At 45.3% G+C, this 26,739-nt stretch overlaps 1 protein-coding gene and 1 long non-coding RNA gene across 4 annotated transcripts in view; one reads left to right on the top strand and one right to left on the bottom strand.

Moving 5' to 3' along the window:
• CPED1 (cadherin like and PC-esterase domain containing 1) overlaps window positions 1-21,513 on the top strand; it is a 261,549-nt gene extending 240,036 nt beyond the window's left edge. For 2 of the 3 annotated variants that reach the window (XM_029617076.1, XM_029617075.1), the window contains 4 exons: window positions 4,371-4,472; window positions 8,974-9,061; window positions 12,172-12,318; window positions 20,121-21,513. In XM_029617076.1, the coding sequence (XP_029472936.1) occupies window positions 4,371-4,472; window positions 8,974-9,061; window positions 12,172-12,318; window positions 20,121-20,348 (565 nt within the window). In that variant the 3' untranslated portion in view covers window positions 20,349-21,513. Of the gene's footprint in view, window positions 1-4,370; window positions 4,474-8,973; window positions 9,062-12,171; window positions 12,319-20,120 lie in introns of those variants that run through there. The other variant, XM_029617077.1, reaches the window with a different exon arrangement.
• LOC115099433 lies at window positions 12,315-18,493 on the bottom strand. Its single transcript, XR_003858774.1, has 3 exons — window positions 18,375-18,493; window positions 14,506-14,608; window positions 12,315-13,761 (listed from the first exon to the last, which is right to left on the bottom strand). It is a non-coding gene; the product is annotated as an uncharacterized LOC115099433 (long non-coding RNA).
• Window positions 21,514-26,739: the final 5,226 nt, after the last annotated feature.

Genomic DNA, 26,739 nt, shown 5'->3' with positions numbered 1-26,739 from the left:
GGTGGGCACTGAGATGCTCTATAGAGGCTGCTAGAGCTTCAAGAAACCATTGCTGTTCCTAAATTTTCTGGGCCAGGCCTGGAATGGCCTGCAGAGCAGAAGCCTCCACTAGGTCCATGGCCTTGGCAATCTGTTATACTGATTGACCCTTGGACTAAGGGGGAGTTAAATCTACCTGTGGGGAGGAGCTCCACAGATCCCCACCATCAGTAGGTGAGGCTGGTGGGAAGCAGAGGCCCAACTGAAGCTTCACCACTACCAGCCCATGTTCCCCTTAGGTTGAACCCTCGGGTGTCAGGGCTGGCTGGATTTAGGTAGGGCCCCTGAAACAATGGAAGTCCTGGTGAAGAAATGTAGCCGGAGCTCAGGCTGATGTCAGGAACAGGCAGCAAGCTAAAGGTCAAGGTACAGGCAACGGGCAAGGCAGGCAGCGTAGCTCATGGTCAAGGTCCAGGCAAAGATTGAGGCAGGTGGCGTAGCTCACGGTCAAGGTCCAGGCAAAGGTCGAGGCAGATGGCATAGCTCATGGTCAAGGTCCGGTCCGAAGTCAAAGCCAAGATCAGTCTGAAGGAATGAAGGAGGAAGGCAAGGAACACAGGAGGCAGGAACTCAGGAACGGTAATGCACTACTCAGAAGTGAGGAGACCTATTGCCAAGGCAAAGGCTGAAGGCAGGATCCAGCCTTATATAGTCCTGGGTTTCTAATCTCATCAATAAGGTCCGCGAGGCTTTTCTCATCACGGGCCCTTTAAATTTAGAAGAGAGCCATGCGCGTGCGCCTAGGGGTTGGGCACAGGAGCATATGACGTCGGCGGCGTTCCAGCCACAAAGAATGGCTGCAGTGGTGTCGGTGGCCCCGAGCCACATGGAGCAACAGCGGCACTCAGGGCCGCGAAGAAGAAGAGTTGTGTCGACAGCGGCTCCCCGCCGCTACCAGGGAGCCTGGGCCTGCTTCCACCGCCATGGTGCAGCGTCGAGTAAGCAAGGCCGGCCACGGGGCTCCACGACCGGCAAGTGTAACACAGCGGCAAAGCTCAGAGGCAATGTATTCTACTTCCGTGTCCCAGTTGGCTGAAAGGCTGCGTTGCTGTTTGTTTTGATGAAGGCTTCCATCTTAGTGTTACGAGCGCGCGCGGGCGCGGTCGTCTCGGGCAGGTGGTGAGCCCTTGGGCCACGGCAGGACCCCAGGAGGAGCCCAAGGCCACACCGTGGGAGGTGAGCTGAGCAGGCATGGTGAGCCAGGCAGGCAGGAACAGAAGCAGGGAGTCCGGCCCTCAGCCGGACCTGCATGCCCATGGTAGCCAACACGGGGAAGTTGACTAATGAACGGTCCTCCGACTGTTCCCGGCCCTTTCGGACCTGCCGCAGGGAACGGCAATGGGCAGCAGGCCGGACAGAGGCGAGGGCAGACAGAGTCCTTAAACAGAAGACATCAAACGGGGCAGAAGCAGGCTGAAGCAAGACGGAGACATCAGGTCAAGGGCTGAAGCGAGACACAGGAAAGGTCCAGGCGAGCAGGAACTCCGATGCTGGGATACTCACATCCGAAGCCCCCTCGGCTGGCAGAAGCTCAAGAGCCCGTGGGACGAATCCCTCCTGTTGGCCACTCCAGGGCCCAACAGGACAGAAGACTCAGGAACCAGGTCAAGGCAGAGACAGGTAGACATCCGGACAAGGGCTGAAGCAGACACTGAAGACAAGGCTGGACAGGAACATTGCACTGTCCATCAGGGCGCCCTACTCAGCCCACCCGTGGGACTGAGTCGCGGACCACCCTGTCCCAGACGCGCCCTACACAGCCTAGGAAGGCTGGTCGCGGACCACGCTGAGAAGGAGGGCGCGGGGAAGACCCAGGCGAACAGGACTCCGATGCTGGGAAACTCACATCCGAAGCCCTTACGGCTGGCAGGCACAGGAACAAACATCTAGGCAGGGTCAGAGACCGACATCAAGGCAGAGACACTGGATATCAGGAACAGCAAGCAGCAGGAAACATGGAGGACCTGGACTGGCAAGGTTACAGACAACTGTAATGCACAATCTGCAGGCCGAAGACAAGCAGGAGTCGGAGTCACGGACCAGAGTCAAGGCAGGCTGAAGACAAGCAGGAGTCGGAGTCACGGACCGGAGTCAAGGCAGGCTGACGACAAGCAGGAGTTGGAGTCACAGACCGGAGTCAAGGCAGGCTGACGACAAGCAGGAGTCGGAGTCACGGACCGGAGTCAAGGCAGGCTGACGACAAGCAGGAGTCGTAGTCACGGAGGACCTGGATCGGGAGAGGCCACAGGCAACTGTGTAACCCAATCCGAAGGCTGAAGACAAACAGGAGTCGGAGTCACGGACCGGAGTCAAGGCAGGCTGAAGACAAGCAGGAGTCGGAGTCACGGACCGGAGTCAAGGCAGGCTGAAGACAAGCAGGAGTCGGAGTCACGGACCGGAGTCAAGGCAGGCTGAAGACAAGCAGGAGTCGGAGTCACGGACCGGAGTCAAGGCAGGCTGACGACAAGCAGGAGTCGGCGCCACGGAGGACCTGGATCAGCAGGGTTACAGACTACTGTAGAGCCCGATCCAAAGGCAAAGACACAGTGAACAGAAAGTCCTTAAATACTGGAGGTAGAAGGCAACTCCCTAGGAGGAGCTTGCCAGGACCGCCCACCGCTGGTCCTATAACTAGGGTAGAGAGCTGCGGGCCAGCCCCTAGGGAAGGGCGTCGCCCAACAGGAAGTCCAAACACTGAGGCTGCAAGCCACAGGCACAGCTAGGCCTCTCAGGCCCTGGAACAAGTCCCGGATGGAACACAGGCGAGGCCCTAGCTTCAAGGCGGCCTCTGGAAGAAGGTAAGAGACCTCCTGCAGCGCAGCAGCAGGGGGGATCGCAACACTTAGCCTCTCTTCTGGTGTCTCTGCTCTAGTTGAAAGTGGCCTAGAACAATGGTTAGTGCGTAAATTTCATGCTGGGTTGTGGGGGGAGGAGGGAGGGAGGGAGAAGGAGAAGAGAAGCAAAGGATTAAAGCCCCTCCCAAAAGACAATCAACTTTTCTGTTAGGATACCAAAAAAGCACAGTCCATTTAAATTTTAGGAAAAATTGTTAAAGATCAAAGCAGATTTCTATTCATAGGTCTTGATACCTCATTATATACGTGGATGTCAATGTTTAAAATGTCTGAGAAGCCTCCTCCTCCCCCCAAAAAAGAAAAATACATCTTGCTTCCAGGCCCCTTCCCTCAGGCCTACCGTCCCATCTCTCACTCCCTCTAACCCCAACCTGAACTCTCCCACCCTACCCTGCACCCCTTCAAAGCCCCACGGCTGCCAGAAGTATAATTCTGACGGCAATGCTGGACACGGCTGGGAGCTTGGGAGAGTGCCGGGTGAGGCAGGAGGGGGAACGTTGGGATGGGGGGGGGGGGAGGGCAGGCCTGAACAGGGGGCCTAGATACAATATTTATTTTGTGAATTTGGAAGGTGGAGGATGAGGGGAGACTTCTCTGGTCTACAATGTTGTTTTAATCTTTTGGGGGGGCTTGGGTTAAGGGGAGGGGGGTTTGAGCGCTATGGTCCTCATTAGCTTTACTTTTTAAGCGAGGTGAAAGGTAGAGGCCTGCAGGCCTGCATGGATATTTTTTTTTCTATTGCAGCCACTTAGCCAGCTATAAAATTTGAATATAGCCGGTGAAGGTAAATGTTATCCGGGTACCTAGACCTGGATAACTGTAAGCCTAACTATCTACATTCAAGCATAGCTGATTAGGTTTGAAAGTTATCTGGGAAACCTTTATTGGAGAATATTCAGCGGGACATTTTCTCTCGCTGAATATCCCTGACAACATAACCAGCTTACCTTAGCCAGGTGAGTCAGTTGTTTTCTGCTTTTCTAAATATTGGCCTCATGATGTCTGCACGTTGGAATCACCTTTTTGTGCTTGATATGATGTCAAAGTCTCATTCTGCGCATCCAGCAAGGCAATAAAAAAAAATATTTCCAAAGCGTTTTCAAGGCCACTTTCTGCACGCCTTCCTAGCACTGGAAGGGGAGCCCCGGAATAAGTGGTAATGACATCAAAGGGAAAAGGGCAGGCTCGGGAGTAACTTGAGAAAATGTTTCTTCTCAGAGAGGATTCATGGAACAGCTTCCCAGAGCCTGTGGTGGAAGCAGAAACAAGAACAGAATTCAAGAAGGCCTGGGAGAAGCAGAGGGGGTTAGCAGGGATGTGAGGGTAAAGCCAGAGATGAGATGGGAACTGCGGTATTGAAGCAGGAGGGGTAAACGGTAAGACTAGATGGGCCTTGCAGACTTTATCTGCTGCCATTGTCTGCATTTCTTTTTATTATTATTATGACTACTATTATAATTTTTACTTTGGTTTCAGATCTCGGCCTCTGAAGAACACAGACCAGACTATATTAGTTGTAGGTGGTGTTCAGTGGCTTAATTCCAACCATGTGCATATTATTCACAAAGTGCTGCACAGGTAAGGGTTTTGTATATGGCGTTTTCAGAAAAGAAAGATCATAGTAACATAGTGAATGATGGTAGATAGAGATCAAAATGGTCCGTCGAGTCTGCCCAGCAAGTTGCTTACAGTAATAATGCCACTCTGTGCAATTATCCCCATGCCGCTCTATGCAGGTTACCTCAGGACCTTCGCTAAAGGGCGGTAAGTGCTGTTTTGTGCAGATTGCCCCATGCCTTCTCTTAAGGGTAGTAACTGCCACTCCATACAACTTATACTCCTGGGGGAATTCTGCACAAAAATGTTTACAGTTCTGCACACAAAATTTTAAATTTCTGCGCACAAAAATTGAAAATTCTGCAAAATTCTGCACACTTTATATTGGTCAAAATACGCAATGTCCATGACAGTTAATTTAAAATGTAATACAGAAAAAAGTTATTACTTAAAGATGCAGAGTTTTAAATATTTTAGCAGAATTTCCCTAAAAGTCCCCTGGCCAGTCTCCTTTCACTTTGCCTTCTCAGGCCTCTCCAACTCCTCCACACTCCACTTTCTCTCCCCTTCCCCACTAGGCTCAACCCCTTCCACTCTATCTCCACTCCCAGACGTTTACCCTTCTCTCAGTACTGCCCCTAACACAGGCTCCCTCTGTCTCTCTCTCTCTCTCTCTCTCTCACCCACAGACTCCCTCTCTCTCCTGCACACTCCCTCATACAGGCTCCCTCTCTTTCTCGCACACACACACACACACACACACCCCCCTTCACACAGGCTCCTTCTCACAAACAAGCACCCTCACTACCTCACATACACACAATCCCTTTTTTCATGCACATGAGCTCCCAATCTCTCGCACATATACACATTCCTTCACAATCTCCTCACAAAGACTCCCTCTCTCTGGCACACACACAAACCCACACTCATGTTATCTCTCTCTCACACACACACACACCCTTACACACAACCTCGCAGTCTTACACACACACACCCCTCTATACACAGCCTCGCAGTCTCTCACACAAGCAACCTCTACACACAGACGCACTCTCACAGGGGCCTGCTCCGCTTGGCTGCACACCAGGACTTGCATCTTCATCTTTGCCGTGAGTGAGATGGGCTCCGCTCGGGGCATGCTGGGGTCTGCTCCATCTTTGCCACAGTGAAATGGGGTCCGCTCGCAGCACACAAGGGCATGCTCCAAATTCTGTGCAGAAACTGGAAATTCTGCATAGGAGGGGAATTCTATGCAAATTCTGTGCTCCGGAGTAGGGTAGAATTCCCCCAGGAGTAAACTTATCCCCATGCCTTCTGTTAAGGGTAGTAACTGCTGCTCTGTGCATGTTTCCTCCATGCCTTCTCTTAAGGGTAGTAACTGCCACTCGGCACAGGTTACCTAAGTGCCTTTGGTTAAGGATAATAATTGCCGCTTTGTGCTAGTTACTCCCATGCATTCTGTTAAGGGTAGCAACTGCCACTCCGTACACATTGCCCTCATGCCTTCTGCTAAAGGAAGTAATTGGTGTTCCATAAAGTTTACCACAAGCCTTCTGTTAAGAGTAATAATTGCCGCACTGTGCAGGTTACTCTCATGCCTTCTGTTAAGGGTGGTAACTGGTCCTCCATAGAGGTTACCCCCATAACTTCTGTTAAAGGTAATAACTGCTGCTCCATGCAGGTTAACCCGCTGCCTTCTGTTAAGGGTAATAACTGCCTCTTTGTGCAGCTTATTCCCATACCTTCTGTTAAGGGCAGTAACTGCCGCACTGTGCAGATTACCCCCATACCTTGTATTAAGGGCAGTAACTGCTACACCTTGCAGATTACCTCCATGCTTTGTGTTAAGGATAGTAACTGCTGCTCCGTGCAGGTTACTCTCATGCCTTGTGTTAAGGATAGTAACTGCTGCTTTGTGCAGGTTACTCCCATGCCTTGTGTTAAGGATAGTAACTGCAGCTCCGTGCAGGTTACTCCCATGCCTTGTGTTAAGGATAGTAACTGCTGCTCCGTGCAGGTTACTCCCATGCCTTGTGTTAAGGATAGTAACTGCTGCTCCGTGCAGGTTACTCTCATGCCTTGTGTTAAGGATAGTAACTGCTGCTCCGTGCAGGTTACTCCCATGCCTTGTGTTAAGGATAGTAACTGCAGCTCCGTGCAGGTTACTCCCATGCCTTGTGTTAAGGATAGTAACTGCTGCTCCATGCAGGTTACTCCCATGCCTTGTGTTAAGGATAGTAACTGCAGCTCCGTGCAGGTTAACCCGCTGCCTTCTGTTAAGGGTAATAACTGCCTCTTTGTGCAGCTTATTCCCACACCTTCTGTTAAGGGCAGTAACTGCCGCACTGTGCAGATTACCCCCATACCTTGTATTAAGGGCAGTAACTGCTACACCTTGCAGATTACCTCCATGCTTTGTGTTAAGGATAGTAACTGCTGCTCCGTGCAGGTTACTCCCATGCCTTGTGTTAAGGATAGGAACTGCTGCTCCGTGCAGGTTACTCCCATGCCTTGTGTTAAGGATAGTAACTGCTGCTCCGTGCAGGTTACTCCCATGCCTTGTGTTAAGGATAGTAACTGCTGCTCCGTGCAGGTTACTCTCATGCCTTGTGTTAAGGATAGTAACTGCAGCTCCGTGCAGGTTACTCCCATGCCTTGTGTTAAGGATAGTAACTGCTGCTCCGTGCAGGTTACTCCCATGCCTTGTGTTAAGGATAGTAACTGCTGCTCCGTGCAGGTTACTCCCATGCCTTGTGTTAAGGATAGTAACTGCTGCTCCGTGCAGGTTACTCCCATGCCTTGTGTTAAGGATAGTAACTGCTGCTCCGTGCAGGTTACTCCCATGCCTTGTGTTAAGGATAGTAACTGCTGCTCCGTGCAGGTTACTCCCATGCCTTGTGTTAAGGATAGTAACTGCTGCTCCGTGCAGGTTACTCCAATGCCTTGTGTTAAGGATAGGAACTGCTGCTCCGTGCAGGTTACTCCCATGCCTTGTGTTAAGGATAGTAACTGCTGCTCCGTGCAGGTTACTCCAATGCCTTGTGTTAAGGATAGTAACTGCTGCTCCGTGCAGGTTACTCCCATGCCTTGTGTTAAGGGTAGTAAATGCCATCTGTGCAGGTTATCCTCATGTCTTCTTTTAAAGGTAGTAACTGCTGCTCCATGAAGCTTACCCCCCATGCTTTCTGTTAAGGCTAATAACTGCTGCTCTGTGTGGGTTACCTAAGTTACATTTAAGAGTAGTAACTGCTATTCCATTCAGGCTAACTCCATGCCTTCTGTTAAAGATAATAATTGCTGCTCTGTGCAGATTACTCCCAAGCCTTCTCTTAAGGGCAGAAACTGCAACTCTGTGCAGGTTACCTCAGTGCCTTCTGTTAAGGGAGGTAACTGCTGCTCTGTGCATGTTAGCTCAAAACAGCATTGTCAAGGTGCATTTTGCAAATTAACTTAAAGAATAAAAGCATGCTAAATTTTTAAGCTAAATTGACTTGTAACCGCTTAATTTAAATCAACCTATAGTTGTATTTTGTGCTTTGAAAACACCGATTTTTAGTGCCCTCTAAAACGGGTGGGCAATTCCGGTCCTCGAGGGCCACAACCCAGTCGGGTTTTCAGGATATCCCTAATGAATATGTACGAAATAGATTTGCATACAACCGAGGCAGAGTGCATGCAAATCTGTCATGCATATTCATTAGGGATATCCTTGAAACCCGACTGGTTTGCGGCCCACGAGGACTGGAAATGCCCACTCCTGCTCTAAGAAACACTTAATTACCTGAAAAATAAGCACCTAAGGGCCAGATTCATGAAGACTTTTCTCCCATTTTGTGTCTATGGGAAAAGCTTTTAGTGAATCAGGTACTAAGTTTACCATTTATAAACACCTAGGATCCGAAGCCCTCATTAGAATCTATCTGGCAGGATAGGAGTTCACATAATCTGAAATGAAAGGCACAAGCACTCTGTGATACAGTCTGCAAGCACCCAAATGTGTCTGTGGGTGGAGAAAAGAGGATGTATGGATACAGTCCATCAAATCACCTGAGTAGCTGACCCACCTTTGTCTAGGGTGGCTTGGGGGTGTTGGCAGTTGACCTCTTGGCAGTGGCACCACACCTTGGGGTAAAGGGGAGGGGGTATGGTCTATTCCGTCTCGTTTTTTGACTTTTTTTGTAACATACGAGCGGATCGCCTTGGCTCATACCCAGGCCCAACACCGCGGCTCAGCTTCTCCTCCTCAAGGAAAACTTGAACTGCTCTGGGAAAGGGTGGTAGGAAAATGGGGGTAAAACCTTTTTGATAAGCTCTTTATAGAATTATTGCATTGTGTTAGTACTTTTGCTGTTGGAATTTAACAAAGCATTTACTTGGAAAGTATCCATGGACATCTTTTCTTTGGCACGCTGTGGAATCAGAACGCATTTCTTTCTTATATTTAAAGAATAAACTCTGTGCAAACCTGTACAATTTATAGGCATGCTGTGTTCCATTTAATGTCGCTTATTTTTAACAGGGAAAATCTGTTAAACATACTGGTGGTTGTAAAATCCCTAGGACTAGGCTTTCATCTGCCAGTGGATGGAATACATTCTTTATCTCAGGTAGGTTTGACGTTTTCACATCAATTGCGAAATAGACAAAAGAAAACCCGCCTTGATCTTCAGTCCGTACTGCATGGGAGATCCCAGTCTGACATCAGGCACCGGGAAACCTCACCTTCTGCCACCTGAGTGTGGGAATGGGCAGTGGAGTGATAATTTTATCTTGGGGGGGGGGGGGGGAGGAATGATGCAAGAGAGGGGAGGGTGCATTACACAGGGAAGAATGAAGAGAGGTCAAGTGTTCAGTCCTCATCTGATGCTGACCAGCTGTATCAGTGCAGTTGGTGCTGGAAGCTGACTGCCCTTCTCTTACTGTCAAGGAGGCTGAAGGCTTTTGCAAGGGGTAATGCAAGCTGAAAGAGCTGTTAGTGAGTAGAAACAGGTTTGCATGTATCAAAATTGCTTTTCACATGTTAATTAGTTTATGGAGTTTGAAAGTAAAAACCTCAAGGAAGTGTAGTTAAGCTTTTGGAATAATTAGTATGTTATACGATGAAAGTAAATTAATACAAAACTCCTTTGCATTTCATGGGTTATTAGTGCAAGCTAATTAGTACACATTAACGGCCAATGTTAACGCACTTTAGTGCACTGGCTTCATAGTGTGTGTGCTGGTGCAGACTTTTCATGTTGCTCGAAAGAATGGAGGTGATGTAGTGAAAAGGGGAAAACAGGTGGCCCTGGACAGTGCATGACTAAGTGCTCACTCTTTTAGGGATGACCAGCTCTGGTCCTGGAGGGCCGCAAACAGCATAGACATAGTGTAGGTAATTTTCAAAGAGTTACACAGGGGTTGTGTGCATAAAATTGGCATCTACATGCGTAAGCAGCGTGTATGCCCGCATATTCTGATTTATAAATCTCAAGAGTACGCGCCTACATGGAGTAGCACTCGTAAATGCTAACAGGGAAAATAAGAGGTGGTCTGGGGCATTCTGGGACGGGATTCAGAGTCTTGCATGCGAAGTTGCTATTTTGTAAGTGGACTACGCGCCAAACATTACTGACCTTCTCTGAACACTTTTAGAACTATCCATTGATTTGCACAATTGAAATCTGATTTCTTTTGCCTGCAGTTTTTGGGTTGGAGAACTAAGCGAACCAGTAGGGGTTCACGCTGTAGAGCTGGAGGGTCTGGGTGAACTGATGATTCCAAGTGTGTGTGCAAGTGTTTTCTGAAGTGGAATACATGCAATCTTTAGTACCTGTCTCCGCATTTAATTCTGGAATAACACATCTGAATTGTTACAATTGTTCTGCGTGTAAAATGTATGCACATATATTTATAAAATGATTGGAGGAAGTATGTGTGTTCCTCTATTACAAATATATATGCACACTGACATATATTTTTCGGGGCTCCCCCCATAGTTTATAAAACACTAGCCTAAATCCTACACGCCCACATATGCATGCAAATAGTGTGCCATGGACAGTTTGAGAATCATTTGCATGCATTTGATCTGAAAAGGCTAATTCAAATATTTTGGCTACCCAGAAAAACAGACCTGTTAGCAGCCCCTGAGGTCTAGAGCTGGTCAACCCAATGTTGTTAACAGCACTCTAAAAATATTTATTTATTTAAAAGTTTTTATATACTGCACAGTGGGGTAGGAGTCTATCCGTCTAGGGGGTTTACAAGATAAAAACATACACAAAATTGTACATCTGTGCTGCGTACGTACCTTGCCTGTGACTGTGGATTGCTCACCATAATTTGATTTATTTGCTTATTTTTTTTCAAATTTATCTACTGCCTCTCCCAAAAGGCCACAAAGCAGCATACAATACAGTCACAAATAAAATGTAATCAGAAGCTCTGCTAAATAAAGCTTAGCAGTGTTTATGGAAAGCGGAAAAATCATCTGGTGATCTGAGTGCTTAAGGGAGGTTATTCCATGCAGGAAAATGTTCTTTGTGTAGATTCTAGCTTAACACCATCCGGAATTTAAGGCAGGAGAAAAGTAGCAGACCCTTCATGGTTCAAGAGCTCCAGCTCCTGAAGACAAAAGCTTTGCTTTTTAAGTCTTCTCAGCTGTATGTGGAGCAGACAGAGCTTAATTTGTGACGGAATTCTCCTCCAGAACAGTGTTCTGGTGCATTTTTTTTAAAGCAGAAAACGGAGCACATGACCAAGGGTTGCCTGCCAAAGAGGCAGATCCCATCCCACCAGGCACCACAGCCAATGACTGTCTAAGCCTGCAGGCGCCATGCAAGCAACTTCACGACTCACGGCCCAGCTGTGCTAATCTTGTGCATCACAAAATTAGCACAGCCGGGCCACACGTTTTGAAAGTTGCTTGCGCGGTGCCAGCAGACTAAAGAGTCTTCCGCTGCAGCGCCTGGTGGGATGGGCTCCGCCTGTTGCCCCAGCTCACTCTTCAGCAATTCCCTTAGGCCCCAATGCTTCCTCCTGATCCAGAAGACTAGAGTCTCCCCCCGGAGGGCAACTCACATGCCGCTTATGCCTGTGCCTCCTCTCCTCCCCACCAGGGCCTTCCATGTACACAGGGTATGGCTGAATCATCTCCTTCACGGTTCCTGTATGTCTGTCTTGAAGCAGCAGTTGGCTGGAGCCGGAGATGCATCCCTTTTTCTTTGTATCTACATTTAAAGCCCTGGGAGAATGCCAGGATGCTACAGCCTGTCTCACCTGATAATATTTGTGCCTGGGAATCCTGTGAGTCCTAGGCGTACCTGAAGTCACACCGTATTTATGGTGATATAGCCAACTTTAAGATCCAACATGGCGAATCCACTTTTCTCTTATTCTGACTGAAATGCAAAAATCTTTGGTGAAAGGGACCCTATTCTGCTTATTAGTATGAAATATTATTGCATTTGATAGGCCATTTATTTAATTTGATAATGTGGTATGGCATTTCTTAAGGCAAAACCTACCAATTTAATTTGATGTACACAGGAAAACCCGTTTATGGGTTTCTCTCCAGTAGCGATGTCAGACTCAGACAAGAAGAACCCCCTATAAAGGTCATGAACAGTCATCTCTGCAAAACTGAAAACCAGACCCGTTGAGTGGTCAAGGAAGACCGGAGTCCTACCCTTGCTTTATAGTTGGTTTCTGATGCCGTTTTCCCTTCTGTATGCAGGCAGAGGTGCAGCATTTATGGCATAAGAACACAGCCATTCTAGAGACGGCAAAAGCCTATGGCTATGAGGTGGTCGACACTTTCAGCATCACCATGGGACGATACAAGGAGTTCCTGCAAGGGAAGTGCGGGTGTCATTTTCACGAGGTAAAGCTTTTGCGTAGATGAACCCATTGCGGTGGGGGGGGGGGGGGGGCTGAAAAAGCTTAATGCAAATGTGTGCAGCATGAGGCCATTGCGTGTAATAACAGTACATGTGCCCAGAACGGGCAATGCCGTCCTGCCGTAGACGGGTGGCTATCAGCGGAATTGGCGCGGCTGGTGGCCAAACCAGTCAGACCAATGGACGTGCAGTGGAAATACACCGATGGCTGCTTCAGATTTGTCCATTCTAGCCCTTTACTGCTAACAATGAATGCCAGTCAGTGGCATCAGCAGCTGTATTTCTTATCAAGGGACACCTACAGTCCTGTTGGTTTAGTGTGTGGTTTATACTCCAAACAAAGCACTGTTGCTCTTCAAGTGCCTCGTTTCCATGACAGTAGACAGCAGTTGTTGTTGTGCTAAATTTAGGGTAAGAAAAAGCACTTTCTGAATCTTCCACTTGACCTTCCTTAACTGAGGAAGGCAAGTTTCAAAGCCATTGATGTGGGTAAATAGCTATTTCTTTGCATAAATTGGCCATCTGAAAATTGTCTTCTGTCAGTGTGGTTATAACACACACAATTTTTCCAGCATTCAAAGCAGGCATTCCCGGCGGCCCCTTTATGGTCAGGGGAAGCAAATAATATCCACAGATTGCATTTTCAACTTGAACTTGCGTTATTTTCCTATACCCCTAGAAAAAGCAGGGGCAAGCTTCCAGAGGTAAAAGGTACCCACAGATCTGGTCCCAAAAGACAGTCTGAAAATTGAACCCCACTTAAAGTACATATTTCAAGAGATTTGGGGAAGCAGAGAGGTGGAAATATTACAGCAAAGGGAAGATTACTCGCCTAGTGGTGAGGGCAGCAGGCTGGAAACCAACCAAGTCAGGTTTCAAATCCTGCTGCCTCCCTGTGACCATGGGCAAGTCACTTTACCCTCCATTACCTCAGGTACATTCTTAGATTTTAGGACAAAAAAATATCTAGAGTAATCCACTTAAAGGGGCTGAGCAATCATGAAAGGCAGAATATCCATCAAATATTACATTCAACTTCATATCAGATATATTCTGCATATTATATAATAGATGCAGACTGTATCTGACAGAATAGCTCTCAGCTATTGGTGTGAAAGTGAAAATGTGACCTCCAGGAGCGCAGAGATAATCCCCGACAAGCATGTGTTCGTTAACAGAGGTGCACTACAGGATCCTTATCTAGGAGTCATGGGTCTGATACTAGAGGCATGCTACAGGATCCTTTTCCGGCATTCATGTTCAATATCCAAGGTGCTCTACCAGATCCGTATTTGGCTATCATGTTCAACAACAGAAGCGCACTAGGAGAGCATTATCTGGCAGTCACTTAGTAACAGAGGTGCACTGGAGGATACTTTTCTGGTAGTCATGTGTTTAGTAGTAAAGGTGCATTTCAGAATCATTATCTGGTAGCCAAAAAGAGAACAAAATAAATTGTTAGTAGTAGGCTAAGGAGTTTGAACAGATAATTTAAAAAGATATTCTCAAAGTTTTATATTTATTTTACTTTTACTAACCAAAGAGCACTACTGTTTCTGATATTGGTAATTATATAAGAGCATAAGAAATGCCATGCTGGGTTAGACCAAAGGTCCATAGAGTCCCTCATCTTGTCTCTGACAGTGGCCGATCCCAGTTGTTAGACCGTACGGGGCAGATCCCAATGAGGAGATCAAATTCCTTGTTGCTCACTCCCAGGACTTCCCCCGAGTCTACCTACCTGGCTAAAAATTGCTTATGGACTTTTCCTCCAGGACTCTGTCCAAATCCCCATATCCTACAGCAACAAATTCCACAGCTTAATTTTGCATTGAGTGAAAAAATACTTTCTCCAATATGTTTTAAATCTGCTACCTGCTAGTCCTAGGAGTATTTGAAAAAGTAAATAATTGTTCCAGGTTTCCCTCACGCCACTCATGATTTATAAACCTTTATCATATCTCCTCCAGGGGGGGTGGGAGCTAAAATGGCACTAGCGGGAGTTTGCAGGTTAAGTTATCTGCTGTGATTCCCCATTTTCTAATACAGACCTGAGGACTGTAAATTATAACTAGGGCTTCTGATTTTCTGTTAGAACTGAAACACCCACCCCCCACCCCCCAATGGGTTTTCCGATTCTAATTTAAAAAACAAAACAAAAATAGGCTTACTTTGGGGAGCTCATCCAGCTTCTCCAAGTCAAAAAGAGGCATGAGGGCTGTGAGCAGATGATGACTGGTAGAGAGCCGAAGCGGTGCTGCGGGAGGGGCAGACCTGCAAGGAGCCCAAGAGAAAAAGAAGCCGTGGGATGAATAAGCTGATGGGTGCCCAAGCCATGCCAGTCCAAGAAGAGGCTTCGCAGGAGGAATGGTGCAGCGGGGAGTCCAAGCCACGCCCACCCCGCGGGAGGAACTGACAGCTGAAATAAGTGATAGGGAGAGGGATGGGGAACGCAGTGGGGAGGAGAGGGAAAGGGGGTTGTAATGAGGAGAAAGCAAAGCGGGAACAGGTAAGGGGAGTTCAATGAGGAGGGACCCCATCCAGCCCACCAGCCAGACGCACACACACACACCATCCCCCTAACCACGCACACCTACTCCGCAACACAGCATTGTCAAGATGCATTTTGCAAATTAACTTAAAGAATAAAAGCATGCTAAATTTTTAAGCTAAATTGACTTGTAACCGCTTAAATTAAATCAACCTAAAGTTGTATTTTGTGTTTGGAAAACACCGATTTTTAGTGCCCTCTAAAACGGGTGGGCAATTCCGGTCCTCGAGGGCCACAACCCAGTCGGGTTTTCAGGATATCCCTAATGAATATGTACGAAATAGATTTGCATACAACCGAGGCAGAGTGCATGCAAATCTGTCATGCATATTCATTAGGGATATCCTTGAAACCCGACTGCGGCCCACGAGGACTAGAAATGCCCACTCCTGCTCTAAGAAACACTTAATTACCTGAAAAATAAGCACCTAAGGGCCAGATTCATGAAGACTTTTCTCCCATTTTGTGTCTATGGGAAAAGCTTTTAGTGAATCAGGTACTAAGTTTACAATTTATAAACACCTAGGATCCGAAGCCCTCATTAGAATCTATCTGGCAGGATGGGAGTTCACAGAATCTGAAATGAAAGGCACAAGCACCCAAATGTGTCTATGGATACAGTCCATCAAAGCACCTGAGTAGCTGACCCACCTTTGTCTAGGGTGGCTTGGGGGTGTTGGCAGTTGAACTCTTGGCAGTGGCACCACACCTTGGGGTAAAGGGGAGGGGGTATGGTCTGTTCCGTCTCGTTTTTTGACTTTTTTTGTAACATACGAGGGGATCACAGATATGCCCTAATAAATTACATATGAAGCAGACTACACATGTAGGGGCCAGTGCAATTCCGTGTGCAGCAGCTAGCACACGGCTTAACACGCGACTGGGCACGCATTTTGGACGCGCGTCCATAACCCCCCCCCCATGCAGTACGGGGATTAGCGCGTCCAAAACGTGCATCCAGATCACCGCGTAGCTAATAGTGCTTGTAGACCGAGTGCCCGTTTTTCCAATCCGCACTGATGGCCACCTCTCCTGTGCACACAATTTTCCCCAGCGCCTCCCTTTTAGCGCGACCCCTAGTTTAAATATCACATCGCACGCACTGGAGGGGGTGGCTGGGCGCCCATTTTCTGTGCACAGATATTATATCAACCCCCACCCTGATTAAAAACCCTCAGTAAGGTGGCTATGTTTAGCCTTAAACTGACACCGTAATTAAATAACGATGACGGACTAGTGCAAGCGTAATAGGCTTTGACAGCCATTTTGACTTCCTGTCTTTGTTGGCCCTTAGACAGCGGCTAACTGCAGTCGGATACTGAATTACAGTCCCTTGGGTTTACTTCCCAGCAAAAACATGAGGGCTAATGTGGAGTCATTTGTCTGATGTGGCATTTCTGACCAGTTACCTGATCTAAGTGACTCATCTGGTAACTTGATCGTCAGTGATTGCCTCAAGACATTGTTTCATCTCTCTCTCTCTCTCTTCTGTACAGCTAGCTTGTCTAAGATAACGTTACTGATCTAAATCGTAAGCTAATGTGTGCGTACAGGAATTTCTAAAAATAGCTTCTTCCAGTTGCCTATATCCTCAGGGTTAGTACAATAGTATTTCCATTTATGTCATGTTTGACATTTTCAGTAATCCTATATACATTCTATATATATAGATATATATATATATATATATATATATATGCACATTCACACACACCATTACTAATCTACTTTAGTTTCTGTAGCTGGGTGCTTTACTGTATCAATAAAATACAGTCCAAGAAAACAAAGAGGTAGGTGATCTATGATCCAGGAATAGATGCCTGGATCTTTTTCAACGCTTTATTGGTGCAGAGACGTGTCAAGTAAAATCGCCCGACTCAGGCCGAGTTTCGCAGCTTTGCAGCCGCTGCCTCAGGGGCTCCACTATTCCAATCAATGATGTTGTTTCATCCAATCAATTGTACTAGTATGCCAGCAGTACAAGAACAACTTATGCACGAAGGTTCAAAACACAAGCCAGCATAACAGACCGCAGTCTCCGCTTACATCTAACAAAACAAATCTGCATTAAGCTAAAAATATTAGAGGGCAATTTTCGGAAGCATTTCCCTGGGTGAAAGCGCCTGACTGAATATTCCCCTCCTCGAATGTAGCTAAATTAAATGAGGTGTCCCTGTGGGCATATTTCGCTTGGGGAGGGGGAGTAAAATAACGCACATTCGGGTGGTTTTTCCCCTATTTCTTTGTTTGTTTATAAAATTTATTTATTTATTTAGAATTTTTATATACCGACATTCTTGATAAAATATCAAATCATATCGGTTTCCATTGAACTGAACAGTCGCAGCTATGGCGTTACATTGAAACAAGTCGACAAATCATTAAATAACAGGTGAATATAGAAAAAAATAATAATAATTGTAACTAAGCAATTATAAATAAAACAGGTGAATATAGAAAAAAAAATAATTATAGATAAGCAATTATAAATAAAACCATTACAGATAACAATTGATTATAAATAAACAGGTCGTCAAAAAAGACGAATGACAACGAATGACAAATATAATGGGGCAGCAAAAACAGTGGAAAACAAGCGATATAATCGCTTGTAATCGCTTGTAATCACTTGTAATCGATGTAAAATGTATGAATCGCTCTGTGGGTTTTACAATAAAATCTTCCAAAGCCTCGCTCTTTTGCCCTTGCACTCGGCCGCCCGCACAAACAGCAGTGTCCAGCTTGCAGGCTCTTTCCGCGCGCGCACACACACACACACACACACACACACACACACACACACACACACACACACACACACACACACACACACACACACACACACACACACACACACACACACACACACACACACACACTGGATGGCTTCAAATCTTCAAAAGGAAATGACCAGGGCTGTAAATGTGCTACATGGGCGCACACAGCTGGCAGCAGTGCAGGCTGTTTGAGAATTGACCCATAATGGAATAAATAACACTGTTTTCTGAAATAATGAAGAATACAGAGGTCCAGATTCAGACACAGTCCCGCTAGCAAAGTTAGCCAGATAAACCCATCCGCACTGCAATTGCACCATTGACTGTAGCCGGCTATCTTAAAGTTATCCGGATAACTTTAGGACAGCTTTATGGCAGGACCGGACTTAGCTGGATAAGTTATCTGGCCAACTCTATTTCTCTCTCGCAAGGCCTCAGAATGCCCCCTTCTTAATCTGGCTAAGTTTAGCTGGATAATAAGATATCCAGCTAAACTTTAACCAGATAAGTGCCCAAATCTTCATGTAGCTGGATAACTAATGAGTTACTCAGAGGCACACTCTGAGTATGGGCCTCACGGTGCCCACTTCAAACATTTCCTTCAGAATCATGGCCTCAATATTCAAAGCAATCCATCCTGCTCTCTTTCCTCGTTGAAGGATGAAATTAAGCAATGCAACGTTTTGAATTCAAATCAGTTTCTAGCTCTCACCTCGGAAACCACAATTCATATCCCTGCAGCCAAGCAGCTTTCTTCAAAAAGACAGATTCCCTGCAGTCAATGTTTAACCAAAGGTTTGTGGATGTGGGCTGTTGTAGTGAGGCTGAGAGACTCTCCAAGGCTGATTGCGTTTGCAGCAGATGAAAAACACACTGCCCCCAGGCTCTCTTAAAGCAGCAGTGCCCCCAACTCAGAGCAAGATTAGAAAGTAGTTCCAAGTAGGAGAATGTTACTGTAATAAAGCAAAAGGATCAGGTGCCATCATTAAATAACTATTGTCAGATCGTTGTCACCCGTTTTCCTTCATCTCTTCTTCTTATCTTCCCTCAAACCACTGACTGCCACTAAAACATGCAAACTGTGCCCGGGACACGTGCTGAGACCAAAAGGTGGAAGAAAATGGGAGATCCAAGATCTGCTACTCCTGGTTTATTCACAATTACCTGCAGTCATTGCTGGTATTCTCATTTCTCCTTCTAGCAGAAGATGGGTAATAATTGTATCATGGACAGGAGATGGTGCTTCTGCTTTAAAGGATGTAATGCTGGAAATATGGGGCTTGTAACTATCATGAGATTTGTAAGTAATCTATAGTTTCTCAGAGGTTAATACTCCAGTGACAATATATATTGTGGTCCATTAGCTTTTCAGAACACACAAGCTGTTCTCAAAGATGCTTCAGCAATTATAAATGAGACGAGATGTGATGATTTTAGACATTAATGTTTCCTTATATTTCAGTGAGGAAAAGTGTGACTAGCAGGAATTTCCAAGATGGTAAGCTAGGATTGCCTTTGAATTTAAAAACGGTTATTTAGCATCTAGCCTTTTTTTGCTCCTCTACAGTTTTTTTAAATGAATGAAATTTAGTATGCGCATAAGTTTATATATTAACAATGCTGGAAATAGACGTCCCCCTTTCATCCACTTCGGCAGTATGAAACTGTCTCCCAAAGCTCCTAGAGTTTGCCTGGACATCTGCTGACTTTGCTGGAGCCAGGGATAGTCTGGGTGGATCTGCATGCGTTGCTGACATTGCTGGAGACCCTTGCATAATGTGCAGTGCAAAGGCAAAAAAAAAAAACCAACCTGCTCCTGAGATTTGTGGGGTATAAGATACAAGCTTTCCCATACTGCCTTGTCCCTACACCACAACTTTGTTCTGAAGGAGTTCTTCTAAGGATGAATCTCCATAATCGATTCCATCTCCTCCTATCTGTTGAATCTGCCAACAAAGGATGGTGATTGGTGACCATTGCTATGGACATTTCAGTGATGTGGACAACTTTCTATGTCCACTAAAACTGATCAGAGACCATCACTCATATAACACCAAAGAGCTTCTGAATGCAAATGACTTTTGCTAAGATGTGCAGCTTATACTTCTTGCGTATGGATCATTGGCTTCCCCGGCCAACTGGGTGCCTGCCTGGTATTCCCTAATCCAGATTCTAGCCAGATCTAACCTTGCTTTGACAAATACTCACAAGGAACATAAAGAGAACACTGATCCAAATGCTACCCAACCAGTTTAAGATAGATTTGGCTCGCAGAAGGCCAGGTGGAAACAATTTACTGTTCTAAGCCAGCAAAATTAAACCCACTGTTTGATGCAAGAATGTATTTCATGGTTACAATCTACTTGAAGGTTGCAGAAAATAGTTTTTAAAAAAGTAAATCTCTATGAATGTATTCAGCTATAGAAGTAACCATCAATGTTTTGTGCTTCCATTTCAGGTAGTAAAATCCAGTATTTCCCATGAACATCAGCATGTGAAAATGAAATTGTCAAGGCATTATAATTTTGGAAAATACTTCACCAGTGAAAACAGACTGTCATGGCTACAAGACTATTCATCTAATCGGGAGTCCCCATATCATGTCCAAGGTCCAATCAATCAGATTTATTCAGAAATCCTTCTCGGTAGGATGTGCAGAAGTGAAAAGAGCAATGCCAGAGTATGACCCGAGCTCTTCAAAATATCCAGTTCCTGGCGCTTGAGGTTTGAGAAATGGTCTAAGTACCAAACAGAAGCTGTTGGTTTCTGCAGTGCAAGCACATGACTAAAGGCAGCTGGACGTCTTCTGCCATTTGTATGCTATTGAGATATTCTCCTTTAGACCAAGGTTTTCAGAACAGAAGATCGAGAAATAATAAACAAACAAATTACTTGAAGTACTATTGCGTTGCATATTTAGACTATCTGGCTGAATTTACAGTTGGTATGTTTTAAAGAAGGCTGCTTTAACTATGGTGCGACCAACCCGTACTGTGCAGTGGTATCTGTATGTACAGTGCTGATCACTAGCATGCATTTCCGAGCGACATCTGTGTGGCCAGCGATGGCGAGCTATGAAGAACCTACCTGCTTTCATATTACGCCACTGACGGCAAAGAGCACAATTACATTCCTTTGCTGGCTGACAGATTGCACTCTGACAGTTCTTCTCTGTTAGCCAACACCGTGCTGGCATTTTATTCCCTCTGTTCCAATTGCTTTTAATTTTAGTGTTGAGTAGCGAAAACTTCCCCTCATCTCCCTTCCTATAAGACATTTTTATAACTTGCAGTACGGCATCGTTTTTAATGTTCTTCCTCTCTGGTAATGTGCAGCCATAGTGGGCCAAGCTGTGAAGGATGATGGCCCTGTGATAGCATTCACCAAGAGAGACTTTTTCCCCTAGGAGGATCTTGTATTGCTGTTCCAAATCTACGGCGATAAGGAGAAGCATTTTCTGTGAACAGATCTTTGCGTGCTATGGTCTTGCAAATGAGGACTGCTGTTCATTTCCTTCTTTCACTATTGGTTAAGTTATCTTTGTATAATTAGTTGTTCTTACCTTGGCGCTTCGGTTAGCAGCAGTGCTGCTGATAGGCCATACATTTTCCTACAATTCGTTCTATCCAATTTTTCTTTTCTGCATAAATTTGTATCTGGAGGGAGAGGGGGTTAGGCTTTCATGTGTGAATCTGATCTACTTTGGGTGGATGCATAGAAAGTTGCTGCTGGGCAGACTAGATAGGCTTGTTTGGTCTTTCTCTGCTATCATTTACTATGTCACTATGGGGTAGATTTTTAAAGCCCTGCGCGCATAAAACCTGCTGGATTTACGTGCGCAGGGCACTCGTGCGCCGGCGCGCAAAGCCCCGGAACGTGCGTAAGTCCCGGGGCTTGCTAAAATGGGCGGTCTGGGGGCATGTCCGGGGGCGTGTCTGCGGTCTGGGGTGGTCCGGGGGCATGGCTGAGTGCCCCGACACAATGGCCTGTGTCGGGGCCTGGCCAGCCGACACGCGCAAGTTACGCCTGTCAGAGGCAGGATTAACTCCATTGAACAAGGTGGGGGGGGATTTAGGTAGGGCCAGGGGGGGTGGGTTAGATAGGGGAAGGGAGGGAAAGATGGGGGGGGACAAAAAAAAGGTTCCCTCCGAGGCCGCTCCAATTTCGGACCAGCCTCAGAGGGAACGGAGGCAGGCTGCACAGCTCAGCGCGCGCAGGCTGCCGATTTTGCGCAGCTTTGCGCGCGCCAACTCCGGATTTTAAAATCCTGCGTACTTTTGTTCGCGTCGGTTGCGCGAACAAATGTACGCGTGCGCGCTGTTTTTTAAAATGTACCCCTATGTCACTATCTAGGTGTGGCATCTCCTTCCCATACAGGCAGCAGTTATAGCACTAACTCAAAGTTATTTCCTTGAAAAATCATCAGTTGGACTAGAGAGAGCCAATTTCAGTCATCAAAGACACATCTGGTTTTCAGGAAAACCTCAGTATGCAAGATAGCCTGTTTTTTTTCTACAACCGTAGGCCAAGGCATTTTTTAAATATGCATTCTGGACAACCCGGCAACCACACTCACTTGTGGGCCTCGAGGACCAGCATTGGTCATTTTGAGGTAAAAAATTAAAGCACAGGGGTAGCCACTTGTATTAAACAGTGTGATAAAATTGTCTAGGGGGGTGCATGGAAAAAACATTAGTTTCCTGTTATGTCATTTTATATAGTATTTATGATGTTTCTATTATTTCATTTTCCTGTATATATCATTTTGTTCGATAGTTTCATTTTAGTGTGTGTTAAAGTGTTTGGTGTACACTAAAACAACATTATACCATGCAATGAAATTGTATTACGGTAGTTATTTTGTATAGTTTTGGATGGTAAATGACACAAAACAACATAAGTAATATCATATGTGTTTAAAAATAAGATCACACCCTTTAAAATTGGCCAGTTTTAAATATTTGTCCCCATGCTCAATACATCAGGTTCTAGCGCCCGATATATACAGAACCTATGTGCACTGATAGGACTGGTTAAAGGGGGCACAATCTTTAGAGCACATGTGCTTTGCATATACATTTGGTTCCTCTCACACTGACCAGCCCAAAGCTAAAAGGCCAATTAGTATGGTGGATCTATCCCCCAACACCCCTGTTCTGATTCCCCTGCTCCCACCCCATGGCATCCAAAATAGACTCCCCCCCCCCCAAGATCCCATTTTGATCTCCCCTCCACCACTGCTACAGACACCTCAGGCCTTTCTACCCACCTTAAACTGCATGCTGGAGGCCGAGCGAGTGGGAGATAGGGTTCTTTTCCTGCCGGCGTGGCCTGGGGATGCAATGGGGTCCAGGGATGGTATGGATCCACAGAAGGGTTCTAGGGATGACGTTTTTGAGTTTGCGGGGGAGGGGGGGGGGAAGAATAGGATGGGGGAAGAGAATGAATATCATAGGGGATCACAACTTTCCAGTGAGGAGGGCATGAACCTATGTTTTGTAGGAACAGGAGACGCTGGAGGTTTGTTTGAGAGGAAGATTAGAAGGATCATGTTGTGGAGGGACATTGCCTGTACCCATTTGTAAACCATGAGCATGACAAATAGGAATATTAGCAGCTAATTACAACCCCTGGATCAGCAGCTAAATTTAGCACAGCAAAGCGTCATGATAAAATTTAATATCTGGTTCTGGGTTATTAGTAAATAACACAATAATGGCAAATGAAGTCATTACCTTATATGTACATTCTTTGAAAATATGAGTATATTAGCTTTTAACCAGAGGCGTACCTAGAGTATTTGGCACCTGGGGCGAATACTTCTTTGGCACCTCTCCCAATATATCATTTTAAAATTTCCTAAACATTGATAAAATATTTCAAAACAGGAGACATGTCAAATACCACTCAATAATTAAAACTAATAAGGACTTTAAAAATCTCCCACTCTCCATATCTGTCATCCTAAGATTGTTGTAGACTGGGGACACGTGCACACACACACACACACACGCACACAATATGCTCCCTCTCTCTCACATACATGCTTAGTGAGAGACAGAGGGAGTATATGTGTGTGTTTAGGAGAGAAAGACACACACACACACACACACACTTCCTCTTTCTCTCTCTCTCACACACACACACACACACACACACACACACACAGACAAAAACTGAACTGGAAACCACAAGCCAGATTCTGTATGCAATGCAACAATGGAAAAGCAGAAAATCACTATTCCTCAAAACACTACAGTCAAGAAATGTAAATCAATCAGAATAGCAAAGCCATACTAAAAAGTATACATTTCAAAACAACTGATGAATAGAATAATATTGAATAATTAGAAGCTCTTGTACACATTTTTTAAAATTTCCTAAACATCGATAAAATATTTCAAAACAGGAGATATCAAACTGGGCACTGTTTAACGTGCATGTTAAACCCTCCGTTAAAACATGCATTAAGCATAGCGTACAGTTAGTCCATAGGCCCCAGATTTACTCCTGATTAGAAAAAAACAATCAGATCCATGGCCCCCAGATAAGGACTGCTGGTGCCAGCTCATATGTAGCTCCAAGATAAACAGTTCATCCAAATGCACTTAGGCTCATTAAAGCCATATTTAAAACCGTAGAGACCCGAATGTCTCTCTCTAAATGTAACCGATGCATCTGTACGTGCATAGATTTCCCAATCGTGAAACTGCAGGAGTCTACGTGACCAAACAGCTAACAAGCAACCTGTGTAAATGGCATGAGTATTTGTTCATGCCACAAAATTTACTGGCCGCACAATTTGCCCGCTATAAGTTGGGTGGGGATGGGGGTGGGGCAATTCTCCACAAAACCATCTAGCAGCAAAGTACACAGATACAAAAGTAGCCACAAACTCTAATGCTATTTGTGCAACTGGGGCATGGGAGAGAAACTACATGCATATAATTTAAAATGCATGTGTGTGTGCTAGCTTACTCCCCCAGCCTAAACACATCCATGGGAACACCTCGATTTTTAATGCGTGTGTATTTTTTACCCCTAAGCAGGGGGTACTTTTTCAGAGAACCAGAACTCCCTCAGCTACCCGAGCAGATTCTTTGAAAATTGATCTCTAAGAGTCAAGGACATTCTTCAGCTGCTGGGGGGAATTCAAGTTCTTAAACACCCCCCCCCCAATAAGAAAACCTTTCAGAGAAAAAAATAATGGTAATAGGGAGAGGTCTGGACTTTGGTTGGATGCGACACCATCCAACCAAAGGCAATAAAAATGTGACAGAATAGCATTTATTTTCTCTGTGACATGCCCTAATCTAGGATGGGTAAAGGGCTTTCATTAGCCCGCCCAGTACCCAAAATTAAGAAATATTGCAGTGCCAAAGCATTTTTTTTACTGAAGTGGATCAGGGTAAGTGTGGCTAGGTTGTTCACTTCTGCTTACCTCTACACAAACCTGCAGTACCTCAGCTAATAAGCTCATTTCTTTGGATTTATTTCCAGAAGTCTTAATGTATTCTCAAAGTACTCTATTTTTATATGCAGTTGTCTATAATGTTGGCGTAAAACCTCTTGGTATAGATTCTCTTTGTTCAGGTACTTCATTTAGGTGTGAAGGAGACATACAGGACAATGCACTTTTGTCACCCTATGGTACTCATAATACTTTGTCACACAGAGGTAAAGGAAGGAAAATGGTCATGAAGGATGTTTGAATTCACATTTATATAAGAGGATCTTATTTTTGTATTTCACGACTGAATGGAATCAGTAGAATTCTTTACTATGAAATGTACCTATAGACCACTGACAATGTATCCTTAATCTTCTGATATTTCACAATAAAGACATTGTTTCTTTATCTGTCAAAAACAATTATTAAATGATTCGGGCTAATTCTTGTTGCAGTAGCTAGAAGATTTTGCATGAAGGGGCTCTGTTTTGCAGTGTTCGGCGATGGTGCAGGGAAACTTTTGTATTTCTTTTTTTTGTTTTGTTTTTGATATTCGTGTTTTTGTTTATTTTGTTGTTTATTTCATTTTGTTTTCTGACCCAAAATCAGTATTAAATTTTAAAAAACCAAACAAAAAAGAAACTACCCTCCAGCTCCTCCAAGTGTCAAAATTACCCCCTCCCACACCCTCACTCACTCACTCTCACTCACTCTCACTCACACACACCCACACACACAGCGTTCCTCATAAGCCCTGCTACTTGCAGAGGTCTCTTACCTTCTTTCTGGGTTCTGTGAAACAGGAAAGGGCAGGAATGAATGTTCCCCAGTTGCTCCTGCTCCACCAGGTCCTGGTTTGAAAATGGCACCATCCTCAGGGCCAGCAGGCACCAATACTGAACCAGGAGCGATTTGGGATTGCTGCTGCCCCTTTCTACTTCGCAGACCCCAGGAATGGGGTAAGAGGCTTAGAGGGAAGGCCCAGGAGAGAGGCTAATTTTGCTCTTTTTTTGATTTTCAGGCGGAAGTTTGGTTTTTAAACAGAATGAAATGTGGGTGTTTTGTAGCATTTTTTCATTTTGTTTAAAAACAAGTACGCATCCTTAGAAATGATACACAAGACGAAATCTCCATGGTACAGAGCTGGCTTACAAATCTTCTGAACAACAATAAAATAAAAAGGTGAAGGTTGCATACCTTCAGATATTTCATCATTTACATAGCTTAGGACTTTTAGAGAAAGGAGGCCAAACAAGAGAAATGGAAATATAGTCTCTCGATTGATTTAAATTTCGCTAGGGCAAAAAAGCTATTTTGATAACAGTGTCAACCAAAAGTGCCTAAAAACGTTTTCATCTGTGCTTCTGATACCATTTTTCCGGTTGTAATCAGAATTACACAACTCATTCAATCATGAGAGCATGATTTTCCAAATTTGTTTTAGATGGAAAGCAGCAGTGCCAAATAATTCTGTCTCTTTTGAGGTATTGCTGCGTTAGGTTTCCAAGAAGGCTGGGGATGACCCGTATAGAACAGCCTTGGTTACAGCCCTGGGGTTAATGAGCATTCCTGGGACAGAGAGCGAGAGAGAGAATGCAGTTTTCAGAGGCATTTCCCCAGGTAAAGA

Source organism: Rhinatrema bivittatum, chromosome 9 (assembly GCF_901001135.1).
Source record: "Rhinatrema bivittatum chromosome 9, aRhiBiv1.1, whole genome shotgun sequence".
NCBI classification, from domain to species: Eukaryota; Metazoa; Chordata; class Amphibia; order Gymnophiona; family Rhinatrematidae; genus Rhinatrema; species Rhinatrema bivittatum.
This window is presented reverse-complemented; position numbering and strand designations above follow the sequence as displayed.